Below are 13,435 nucleotides of genomic sequence, written 5' to 3'. Positions count from 1 at the left end.
AAAATGGGGGACCCTGATGTAAACAAGATGAAAGTCTTTCTCAGTGGTCTGCATCCCCTTAACAATTGTGTGTATTGAGCTGTACTGTATTGTACCCATTCTGCAATCTGTTAATAAAGTTTTCAATCAATCAATCAATCAAGCGCGAGCCTCTCACACACCGGGGAAACAAGAGAGAGGAAGGGGAGCGCGAGCCTCACACACACCACAAGAGAGGAAGGGGAGCGCGAGCCTCACACACACCGGGGAAACAAGAGAGGAAGGGGAGTGCGAGCCTCACACACACCACAAGAGAGGAAGGGGAGCGCGAGCCTTACACACACCACAAGAGAGGACGGGGAGCGCGAGCCTCACACACACCACAAGAGAGGAAGGGGAGCGCGAGCCTCACACACCACAAGAGAGGAAGGGGAGCGCGAGCCTCACACGCACCACAAGAGAGGAAGGGGAGCGCGAGCCTCACACACACCACAAGAGAGGAAGGGGAGCGCAAGCCTCACACACACCACAAGAGAGGAAGGGGAGCGCGAGCCTCACACACCACAAGAGAGGAAGGGGAGCGCGAGCCTCACACACACACCGGGGAAACAAGAGAGGAAGGGGAGCGCAAGCCTCACACACACCACAAGAGAGGAAGGGGAGTGCAAGCCTCACACACACCACAAGAAAGGAAGGAAGGGGAGCGCGAGCCTCTCACACACCACAAGAGAGGAAGGAAGGGGAGCGCGAGCCTCTCACACACCACAAGAGAGGAAGGGGAGCGCGAGCCTCACACACACCACAAGAGAGGAAGGGGAGCGCGAGCCTCACACACACCACAAGAGAGGAAGGGGAGCGCGAGCCTCACACACACTACAAGAGAGAAAGGGGAGCGCGAGCCTCACACACACCACAAGAGAGGAAGGGGAGCGCGAGCCTCTCACACACCACAAGAGAGGAAGGAAGGGGAGCGCGAGCCTCTCACACACCACAAGAGAGGAAGGAAGAGGAGCGCGAGCCTCACACACACCACAAGAGAGGAAGGGGAGCGTGAGCCTCTCACACACCACAAGAGAGGAAGGAAGGGGAGCGCGAGCCTCTCACACACCACAAGAGAGGAAGGAAGGGGAGCGCGAGCCTCACACACACCACAAGAGAGGAAGGAAGGGGAGCGCAAGCCTCACACACACCACAAGAGAGGAAGGGGAGCGCGAGCCTCACACACACCACAAGAGAGGAAGGAAGGGGAGTGCGAGCCTCACACACCACAAGAGAGGAAGGGGAGCGCAAGCCTCACACACACCACAAGAGAGGAAGGAAGGGGAGTGCGAGCCTCACACACACCACAAGAGAGGAAGGGGAGCGCAAGTCTCACACACACCACAAGAGAGGAAGGAAGGGGAGCGCGAGCCTCACACACCACAAGAGAGGAAGGGGAGCGCGAGCCTCACACACACCACAAGAGAGGAAGGGAGCGCGAGCCTCACACACACCACAAGAGAGGAAGGGAGCGCGAGCCTCACACACACAAGAGAGGAAGGGAGCGCGAGCCTCACACACACAAGAGAGGAAGGGGAGCGCGAGCCTCACACACACCACAAGAGAGGAAGGGGAGCGCGAGCCTCTCACACACCACAAGAGAGGAAGGAAGGGGAGCGCGAGCCTCATCACGTCACGTCACCGGGGAAACCAGAGAGCGCGTGCGATAAGATAACCCGAGCCGGCGCGCGGGCAGAGAGGCAGACACACACACCGCTGCTGCTGCTAACGTTACACGGTTTACATTCTGTCGCCAGCCAGGCTCACTTGGCTTCGTGGAGCAATATCAGAGAGGTGAGTGACATCAATAACGACATCTAACTAACTAGCGGTGTAAGTAACGTAACACTAATAACGGGGGCAAAGAACAAACGGTCGACGAGCGAAGCCCCGGCGCGGTACTCTATCTGTGTGTGGGTCAGTGCGGCGTTCTTTCAATGTTAACAAGCTAACCTGCTAACGTTAGCTTAGCTGTATCTCTCACCACCACACCAATGAGCTCGGCCTGCTACCTAACTGTCCGTTTGAGACTGAGAGAGACGACAAGCTACTGTTTGTCTAAATTATGTTAATTGCGTGTTTTTGCCCAAGCTAACGCGAGGTGTGCAACCAACAACATCGCTCGAACAGCTCAACTAAAGACAGCCCGCCCCACCCAGTCAGTCCGCGCAGGTGGTAACAGCATCCTGTCACTGTGATGACATATGTCTGGTAACGTTAGTTAGCCAACGCAGCCACGATGTGGTCATCATCATCATTGCTTATATTATATATCTCAGTTAGCACTGCTGCTGTAACCTTTTGTTCGCATTTTTCGATCACAGTTCAAACTGTGGACTAGTGGGGGAATCGCCTTTAATTTTTTAGGCCGGGTGTGTAGCTAACGTGAACTACCGCAAAGTAGCAGTGACTAGTCTCTGGCTCTCCTGGCCGCAGCAGCGGGGACAGACTGTACATTATGCGGGTGACCGCATCATGCGCTGTTTACCCCCAGCAGAGCTATAGCTTGGCTCAGTATGCATGCATTTACCATGCTCTGTAACTTATGATGAATTGAAAATGGGGGACCCTGATGTAAACAAGACGAAAGTCTTTCTCTGGTCTGCATCCCCTTAACAATTGTATGTATTGAGCTGCACTGTACTGTACCCATTCTGCAATCTGTTAATAACGTTTTCAACCAATCAATCAATCTCTCTTACACATGCTACATGCTCTTGTGACTTATTAAGTAAATCCTGATGAAAAACGGTGCTGCTATAGCTCAGTTTGGTTGGATTTAATAATATCATTAAGCTGCATATTTCTTCCAGTTCCCCCCACCCCACCACTACATTCACTATGCATTGAAAATGGGGGACCCTGATGTAAACAAGTCAAACGTCTTTCTTTGGGTCTGCATCCCCGTGACAATTGTGTGTATATTGAGCCGTACTACTATTTTGTACCCATTCTGCAATCTGTTAAATAAAGTTTTCATTAATTCACTACAGTGTGGACTGTGGAGTAATGAGGCAAGGGGATTGACGGAGGCAGGAGGAGTCTCTCGGTGGAGCTGGTGGTTAGACAGCAGGCCCGACTGAGATGCTGGAGGAGGAGGAAGCGGACCCGGCAGCAGGGGCTGAGGACGTGGACGGCGAAGCAGGGGAGATGATGGGGTCTTCTGGGGACCTGCAGAGCGAGGTGTTGCGGCTGACGTTGGAGCTCCAGGAGGCCACAGAGGAGAAGCATCAGGCCGCCCGCTATGGCCTCGTGGTGCTCGAGGAGAGTGCCGCTCTCAAGACTAAACACAGCCAGCTGGAGGAGGAGCACGAGACGCTCAGACATGAGCTGCAGCAGCTCAAAGAGGTAGGAGGATGACCCGGAGCCTGGCTGTTGTGATTAGGCTTTGGCTGTTTACTGTACCTAACCCATTTAATGACTGCTGGTTTGGCTCCTTCAGAAGGATTTCTCTCCCATTCATAATATATTATAATAGAATTGCCTTTTTGAATAGATTGTTTCTTCCTAATTTCTTTTGTCTTTACGTCTTGAGTGACTAGAGACAATGATGTGCCGCTATGCTACTGTATCTGATGAGGTAGGAACAAATAGAAGGATTAGAATATCTTATATTTTTATTATTATTATTATTATTATTATTATTATTATTATTATTATTATTATTATTATTATTATTATTATTATTATTATTATTATTATTATTATTATGTTTTTGGTAGATATTTTATTGTTTTTTTCCGGGTAGTCCGGTAGAGAGAGAGAGAGAGGAAGTATGGGAGGATAGATGGGGGAAGACATTTGGCAAAGGTCGCCGGCTCCGGGAGTCGAATCCGGGACGGTCGTGTTGCACCGCAGTGCTGCCACCCTGGCGCCCCTAGAATATCTTATCTTAAGTCAGAGCTGGGCCATATGGTCAAAATATATCACAATATTTTCCTTGGATACTTTTGATGGTACAATGTAGGGGTGTAACGGTACACAGAACGAAGCCATGGTTTGGTACGTACCTCGGTTTTGGGCTCACGGTTTCGATACCAGATTGGTACAACAGGAAAAAAGCAACAAAAGTCCCAAACTCAAAAGGCTGTAGGTTTCTTTTCATTTATTTTGAACCGACAGTAGTGCAAGTCATACCTAGTTCCACCTCCTAGTGTCGTATAGTCCTCCCTGAGATAGCTCTGGTACAGCCTGGCTCTGTAGTGCATCAAGCAGTAAACACAACAGTGAACATACACTCTTGCATAGGTCATATTTCTATGCAGGGCTGATAAAAAAATAGCAATTGGTCACAATCAGCTACATAACTGAAAAGCATATCTTATGTTATAAAAGTACAAAATAAATAGAATAAAAAATGATTTCCATATCATCAAGCCTCACCTCACTTATCATCGACATCTAGCCTCATTTATTATCAACTATTTCCATATCATCTAGCCTCACTTATTATCATCTAGCCCAACTTATTATCCATCTAGCCACACTTATCATCTAACTTCACTTATTATCATCTCCTATTTCCATATAATCTACAGTAGCCTCACTTATTAGCATCTAACTTCACTTATTATAATCTCTTTCCATATCATCTAGATTCTAGCCTCACTTTTTATCATCTAGCCTGTTCATACGCAGGTCGCGTTAGTAGAACTGGGTTTTTAATTTCCCACTCACAGTTAATGAAGTGGGCGGTCACTGCGAGGTAGCTTTCAGTAGCACGGGAGGTCCATCCATCAGGTGTTAGTGCAACGGTGGGTGCAGTGGACAGCTCGTGCTCAATCACTGCTCGTGTGTGCCTGTAAAGGGCTGGGACCATGGACTGGCTTATGTGAATGTTTGAAGCCGGGTTCCCTCTACTATATAACATGAAGGCATCCGTGTCATCATGTTTTGGTGTCGTCTTCTTCTGCTGTTAATGACGTCTGGAAAATAGCGTTTAGGTGCTTTATCGCCACCTTCTGGATTAGAGTGTGGATCAGAACGGACTGATTCAGACATATTCTTCGTATGGCCGCTGCACGTACCGAACCGTGACGTCCATACCGTGAAGTTGCGCCACGAATACACGTACCGTAACCGTTACACCCCTAGTACAATGTTTTTTGGCGGTAGGGGTGTAACGTTACGGTATACAAAAACCACGGTTTGGTACATACCTCGGTTTTGAAGTCACGGTTCACGGTTAATTTCGGTACAGTGGGGGAAAGTTTGCAGAACGTGGCTTTCCATGTTCCACTCGGGTGTGACGTAGTGTTCAGTTACTGTTAAGTAGGGCTGTCGACGAATATTCTATATTCAAATGAATAATCGACTTGTAAAAGAAAATAAAAAATAAAAAACAGGTCTTCTGGCTTGTCGTTTGCGTTCGCCATACTATGAGGCTATGCTAAATTACAGGTAATCTCTCAGTGGTGTGCGTGGGGTGAACGAACAACATCCGCCCCCTTTGCACAAGTTATATTTTGTGAATTTGAATTAAGTTATGCACGCAACAAAAAATAACGCACGTCGCACGTGGTTAAAGTAATGTATTCATTCAATATACGGCGTGTACTGAACTGAGGGTCCCGTACTGAAACGGTTCGGTACAAATACGCGTACCATTACACCCCTATTTGGCGGTATTTTGTTTTCCAGTTACACAAAGTACAGTGATGTCGTTTTACTTTCGTAATACAATTTTCATGGTGCTTTTTCATTCCAAAGGGTATATTTTAATCCAATTTCTTATAATAATCTTTATAATACTGCCGCAGTTAACAATTTATAGATCAACTTTAAAAAACAATGTTTGTTTATGATGTAGATATTGTTGACGATGGTATTGTGAAAATCCATACCTTTGCATTGATCCATGACACTATACCTTCATATTCAGTACCTGTATACCCCCCAGCCCTATCCTGTGTGTGTGACCAATTCAAATAGCAAAAATGTACTTTTCATAACCAGCGCTACATGTACTTGTTCTGTTTGAGAGCAGAGAGCAGCAAAGTGCATGGCTGGTTATCTTTGGTTTGCAGCCATGGTCCTCTGTAATGTCGCTCCAACATGCGTGCCAGTCACACGCCGCACTACAGGACCACTGACCAGCTCTGGATTAGTCACACAAAGGGTCTGCTGTTGGGGGGGAAACCAAGAGGCCTTTAGCAATACTGTTCAGAACCAAGCAACACTAAGAGCCATGAGGCCATGAGCATGCTTGTTGTGTCTTCGTTAATGCCAATTTTAGTTACAAAATGAGAATGCCTTTTTGTTAACTTGGGGTTTTGTTGCCAGTGGTTTTTCTGAATCGGCGTGTGGTCAGTCTGTGCTAGTGTCGTGTGATGTTGATGACATCAGAGGGGGACGGAGGGGGACACTGCTTGGCGTTCAGAACCAGTGAGGGAGGATGGAGAGAGTCCTATTAGTCAGTGTGTCTTTGTCCCGTGTCTGACTGAGACCTGTTGGAACAATACGTTTGTATATGTTGTTCAGTAAAGCGGTTTCTGCTTTGGAATGAAGGTCTTCACTGGCTGGTAGAATATATCACAGCCAGACACACTCATAGCATGGCACAGATATTAATAACGGTTTGTATTCATATTGTCAGTACCTTTTTTAGATTGGATTTAAATGTATTTTCATCGTACAGCACAAGTACAGTATAATGAAAAGTAGTTTGCTTCTAACCAGCAGTAAAGCGCATTCACAATATAACAATTGATTAAATGGAACAAAGTTACTGGGTAAATATGCTAATCTGATGTATGTACAGTGATACACTATGGTAGTACTAGTAACTAAGGCCCCGTTTAGACGGAAACGCTAGCAGGTGAATCCGCAAAAATATTTTTGCGGATGTGCCTTTCGTTTATACGGAAACGGCGTTTTTACGGGGTGAAACCGCAAAAAAGTGAGACTACCTTCCAGGGTGGAATTCCTAGAAACGCAAAAGCTTTGCGATCTCGTCTAAACTATCAAAACGTATAAATCTGTTAAAACGATGACGAACGGGTTGTCACGGCTCTGGTCGCGCGTACTGCTTACGTCACAGGTAGCAGGTATGCGCCAGTAGCCGAGACGTAAACAAAGCAAGTATGTCTGACTTATATCAACGGAGATCACCTGAAGGCTACATTGGCAGTACTTTTAACCCTTTCACTGCCACACGACAGAAGGTTACCCCTTTACTATCACACAACCGGCTGTGGTGTGGCAGTGAAAGGGTTAAATACACAAGAATCTGTCCCGCGGCGTGAGACCGTGAGTGGACCCACTGTCTGTGAGTGACTCTGCTTTGGTGCAATCACATTCCCCATCCACAGTCTGCGAATCAGAGGCAGAGTAGGGCGGGTCTTCACAGCACGTCATGTGACATATGCGCCAATCGTGTGACAGCGGGTCTCCGTCGTTACAGCGTCGTCTGCACGGAGAATTCCACTCCAAAACGCTCGTCTAAACGTAAAATTAAAAGTGAAACCGCAAGATGACTTTTGCGGTTTCTGTTCACAAAACGCTCGTCTAAACGGGGCCTAAGTAACTAAGCCATACTGGCCACAGTGGCCAGTGGTATAACTAATAAGAGTAGACATGGGATATATATATATATATATATAAGTAGGCTATATACAGGCATGTAAACCGGAATATATGCAGATGTATTCATACAGATGTAAATACATATATATATACAGTATTATTGTACATGGCTATATCATAGTGTTATATGGGTAGACTTACTATAGGTTGTGGTGAGTAGTAGTTATGATCACAGTTTAAGGCAGTTGTAGGTAGTGAAGGCAATAGATAGGTATAAATTGGTTATAGGCAACAGAGTTTGTACGGTATGGGCAACGGAGCCTAAATTATAGGCAAATGAGTTCAGAGTTTATACTGTGTGTGTGTGTGTGAGAGAGGGGGAGAGTTGGGAGGGTGTCTGTCATCGTGGTACAGAGTTCAGTGAGATGACAGCTGAGGGGAAGATTGTTGTCATTGAGAATGCTATCTGAATCTAAATGAGCTGACATGAATGATTAACTCAAATTATTATGGATAGGGAAGACTATGGATAGGGAATTTCTTTATTTAATTAAAATGTTCACGACAACATGGATGCATGTACTCTGCCAGCATGTTTAATATCCATAATACTAAAGGTTTGACTAAGATTTTTATGAAACTTTATTTTTTTTTAAATTAAAATTAAAAAAAAATCTTTTATATATATTTTTTTAAACTCATAAAATAAATTGGGCTGCACCTAAATCGGCAGGGTCGGTCGGCAACCGGAACCAAACAATCTTTTCTTTTAGGCCCAAGGCTGCAATGAGATCTCTCTCCATCCCATTCTATCCTTGGCAGCACGTTGTGCCTCTCCCCATGACAATCTCGTCCAGCTCCTTTGTCAGTCTTGCACCAGATGGTTTTGGGCCTCCCAGATTGATTTTCTTTCGCTTGGTGGTGTTTTCCATCTGAGGCAACTCTCGGGATCCTGTCCTGCTGTATTCTTAGCACATGGCCCAGCCGTCTCAAACATCTTGTGTGTGTGTGTGTGATGTTCCGGCTACCTGTGTTCTTGTACCAGGGTATCTGCGGGGTATTAAAAAGTCTTAAATTCATAATTCTCAATTTTTAAGGCCTTAAAATGTATTAAAAAGTCTTACATTTACCGGTAATTTGAATTTGTATTGAAGTCGTTTTTGCATGGCTACCGGGAGCTTGTTGCGTCTGGCGAGAGCTTGTATGGTATGATAATTAACTTTTGCTAGTATGGTTGTGAAATTGGTATTTAAAAAGGCTTACATTTTACTTGTTGAAACCTGCAGAGTTGGTACAGTTGGCGGTTGGAGATTTAGTTAGGCCAAAACGTGTGGCATATTCCGTTGTGTAAAATGTCCATCCTCATGTCTGCTCTGAGCCCTCGCCAGCTCTCTGAACCACATGGCAGCAGAGCCAGCTCATAGTGGATTGACATTTAAGTTGCTCTTTGCCAAGTCTGCAGGCGATATCATCCTTTTGTTCAACCTTGCCTTTTAATTAAGGCTGAGACCACCTATCGATTTATCGATAACTGCGTGAAATAGATGAGTGGTGTCACTTATCGATTTTATTTGTATGTTAAAAAAATAAATATAAGTTTAAAATACTTTTCTTAAAAAAGAAAAAAAAACGTATTTAACGTGTGTGTGTGTGTCACTGTAGTTTTTGCGATGCTGTAGTTGGGCCACAACAGCGAGTCGTGCTGAGCGCGCTGCCAGTAGCGATCAGGAAGATGCCGTCTGAAGTGTGGCAACATTTTGAGAAGTTGGAGGGCAATACATTTGTTGTTTGCAATGTATGTAAAGCGAAACTACCATTTTCACTTCAGGTAACACTACCAATTTACACGGTCATAAAAGAAAAGTAGATATTTATTGATAATCTTGTCCTGATTTATCGATTCTTCCAAATGGCATATCTTCTCAGCCTTACTTTTAATGAACCTCATTTAAATATGTTCCAAATATTCCTAGATGTTGAGTAGGGCTGTCCGATATTATCGGCCTACCGATATTATCGGCCGATATCGGCATTAACACTATGGTCGCCTTACCACGTCATTCCCCGCCATGCTCATTCTGCCAAAGACGCCGTACCACGTCTTTGATATCAATATTTCAAAAATCTGTGATCGCAATCATATTTCTCCCCCGGAGACTTGAGATCTACTGTTGATCCCCTCTCAACTCTCCAACGGTTCAAGAGCGCCATCTGGTGGCCGATCGGCGGATTGCTCAAACCGGAAACAGGAAATGGAAGCTGGTGCTCATTCCAATTCGGTCCGATCACTCGCTAATAGTCCCAGGACTCGAGCGCGACACAATGGATAGTGATCCGTTACCAATAACTCGATAAACAACATGATTTGGACATATATACTATTATACAACCTGGAGATGGATCGCATATTTATACATCCCATAATAGGAATATTTCTGCTCCACGCTCATTGCCCAACGGCCCGAGGAAGCTACGGTTAGTTTCGGTTAGTTTCAGCGTTATTTTTTAACGTGTTCGATATAAACTGCTCTGATGATCATATCACCCACACTAGATGAATCATCTAACGTTGGCCACGGAATTATAAACGACCCCCCCCCCCCATCCGGTCAACATCAGATGATAAGTAGTAACTTCTAGAAGCACGTCCATTTGAATTTTTTTTTATCTCGCGCCGATTGCTATCAAACTGTATACAATCATCAATATAATGCATTTAGGGCTATAAGTCACATTCTGGAGAAAGCTGCAGAAAACGATAAAAACATACTTATACTTTAGACCGTATTTTAGTATGAATATGTGAATGAAAAAGTATAACGTTGCTACACCCTGAACAATAGATACTTGATGTTGAATGGGCCATAGTAATGTCAATTTAGCAATACAATTTAAAAAGTTATAGCCCTGCAAAGAAGGGGAACTTCTCCATAGACAAATAGAGCTGGCGTGGGATGGTTTATTAAGAATATAAGCCTGGCGACCAAAGTGTTAAAATGTGATATCGGAAAATATCTATCGGTTTTCAAAAAAATATATATATATATTATTATTTTTCTTTTTACATTTCTATAACCTTTATTTACCCAGGCAAGCAAGTAAGAACAAATTCTGATTTTATTTAGAGTTGGACAATATCGGTATATCGGTATCGGTAAAAAAGCCAATATCGAGCATCCCTAATGTTGAGGAGTCTTACTGTTAATCTCCTCATCAGGGTCTTTTCTGCCACAATGCTACCTTTGACGTGTGATAACAACAAAACTAATGGAGAGGATGTATTGCAAGATTCTTCCACAGTGAATTGGAGAGCCAGCATGCAAGGGGCCATGGATACATTCAGACAGGGGAACTGTGTTGAGATTGAGAATGAGCAAATCAAATTAAACGGCTGTCCTATTTTACATAATTGATGGGTGTTTTGACTTTCAACATCTTCATTTGGGTAAATTCTATTTGAATTTTGGAATTGGTTCGGACAGCCCTAGCCGATACTGGGCCGTTTCAGATAAGTCTTACTCGATATATATCTTATTGATAATGGCTGATAAAATTAACTGTCAAAATGCAATGCCATCATTATGTTATCCTATATGATTTAAATTGTTTGATGAATATTAGAGGGGGGTTCGAAAGAAATCAAGATTATATCTTCTAAGCTTAACAAATTCCCCCAAAAAATCCAGTCTTGTGTGACCGTTTCAACTTTCTCATGACCTTTAACTATAAATCATTAGCTTGCTAAATCCTACAGAGGGCCAAGATTAACTAGAAGTAAAGTCCCACGCAATATATAGGCCTACGTTTTGTAACGCAAAGGTTACTGGCAATCTAGAATTTAATCGATCAAATATGATAGTGAATGGTGGTGATGATTCATGCAAAAGGGAATTACTCTGACTTTCAGCTTTGAAATGCATGAATGAATTTGGGAGATATGGAAAACAGCAGCGTGGCAGACATTGCCCAGAATGATTACAGGGTTAGGATACGGCTACATTCTCTGGTTCTAAACTAAAGCTTTAATGCAAAGCTCAATAGTCAACACAAATGTGTGAGAATGTCTTGAAGAAGATCCTTGTAGCTTAACCTTGTGACTAGTTGGGTCACATGCTGAACCCTCACAACCCCGGCTCCTGACCCTTTCACACTTCATGCCTCCTCTATCTGCCATCTCTCCTGCCACGGCGCGTTTTGGAAAACACTGTGAAAATAACCGCTTTAGGCTGTAAATGTTGAGGAGGATGCAGCTTCTCTTGCTTCTTACTTGTCACTTGTGTCTCTTGGACACAGATAACGTCTCTGCATCCAGGGAGTCAAGAACAGAACAACACCAGATCATAATAATAACGATTGACAATAGAATGACAGTAGAACAACAAAAATAATAAATGCAGAACCTAAAAATAAAAACATTATATGATCACAAACGCCACGAAAGACATTCGAGAAATGTATAATTTTATGTCTTATTACTGGATCTTGTAAACGAGTCACAGTGGGGCAGTAATATCACGCCTTTCCAGTGTTTAACGACTACCACTGTACAGAGATTCAGCATTTTATTTTGAAAGTGGTTACTAATGGTTACAGGCAGCCATACTGGAAGAAGGAGAACCACACAAACATTTGTGCAAGGCCTCTGTTGTTATTATTTCAAATTATTTGGAACATTCTTTTATGCTACCACAGAAACGATCATGGTCAACAGATATCAGAGGTTGATTATTATTTCCTATTATCGGCGTCATTGACGTGAGACTCAAAAACCTTCCATCGATCATGCTGAAACATATTGAACTGGTTTATGTACGATTTATATCGTTCAAATCTTGTCACATTTTGTCTTTTGTGAATACACCCATCCAGTGGTAAATCCTTGTATATCTTCCTGTACATTTTACTATATATTTTTGGACTGTATATTTTAGAATGTATATGTATATTTTAGAATGTATATCTCTTGACTGTGTACTCTTGTTCTTATTCTTGTTTTAGATGTTTTACTACCTAAATGTTTATTGTGAGCGATCTGTTGTGCTGAATTTCCCTCTGGATCAGTAAAGTACTTCTATTCTAATTCTATTCTACACCAGTGGCCGGAAATAGATAATGCTGCTGAAGGGGAATCTTGACATTTAGTTATGAATTGTTGCCAAGAGTTGGAGTAATATTGGTAGATTTCAATGTTATAAAACCCTGCGTGTGAGTAAAGCTCTTTATTTCTGAAGGATTTCCAGCTATTTCACATCATCTGCATAAAACCGCAATTCTTGTCGGTTCAGCAGCCTATACGTTCTCCCGGACAGAGATGTGGCGGAGTGGAACGGGCGCATGCCCTTTGGGAATTGCCGTTATTATATAACCACAACATGGTGTTGTATTTACTAGCCTTTACAGCTCCTCACATGACCGTGCTCTATCAGCAGAGATCCATGCGCACCGATAGCTGCAGTGCAGACAGAGGTAATCAGGGTTCGCACGAGGTCCTTGAAGTGCTTAAAGTGCCTAAAAAATGTAATAAAAAGTCAAGGCCTGGAATTCCTTGAAAAGGTGCTTAAAAAGTCCTTGAAATTCAAATCGACCATTCGCATTGAAAGATTTGTTCATCCATGATGAAATTGTTCTAAATCAAGAAATATATATTTTTTTATATAAAAGTGTAACTAATTGTCGGAAATTGGTTTTAAGCCATAAATATTGGATACATTTTTTTCTATAAAAAAACAGCATTTAAAATCAATTGTATCCCTGTGTTGGTTTGTTGATGAGATATATACATAGGACGTACAGGCTATTGCTTGTTAACACAGGTTTATTGACATAAACAGTGACAAACATTGAGCAGAGCAGTGGATACTCTCTCCTCCAAGCTGAATATCCAAGTGCCAAG

General features: G+C 43.5%; 1 protein-coding gene across 1 annotated transcript in view; it reads left to right on the top strand.

Moving 5' to 3' along the window:
• The first annotated feature begins 1,682 nt into the window (after nt 1-1,682).
• Nucleotides 1,683-13,435, top strand: part of LOC311244407 (protein bicaudal D homolog 2) — a 62,233-nt gene continuing 50,480 nt past the window's right edge. The window contains exons 1-2 of the mRNA XM_084333897.1: nt 1,683-1,812; nt 3,012-3,366. Of these exons, the coding sequence (XP_084190023.1) occupies nt 3,103-3,366 (264 nt within the window). The 5' untranslated portion in view covers nt 1,683-1,812; nt 3,012-3,102. The remainder of the gene's footprint in view (nt 1,813-3,011; nt 3,367-13,435) is intronic.

The sequence above is a fragment of the Notolepis coatsorum genome (genome assembly GCF_963971535.1).
Source record: "Notolepis coatsorum genome assembly, chromosome: 17".
Classification (NCBI taxonomy): domain Eukaryota; kingdom Metazoa; phylum Chordata; class Actinopteri; order Aulopiformes; family Paralepididae; genus Notolepis; species Notolepis coatsorum.
This window is presented reverse-complemented; position numbering and strand designations above follow the sequence as displayed.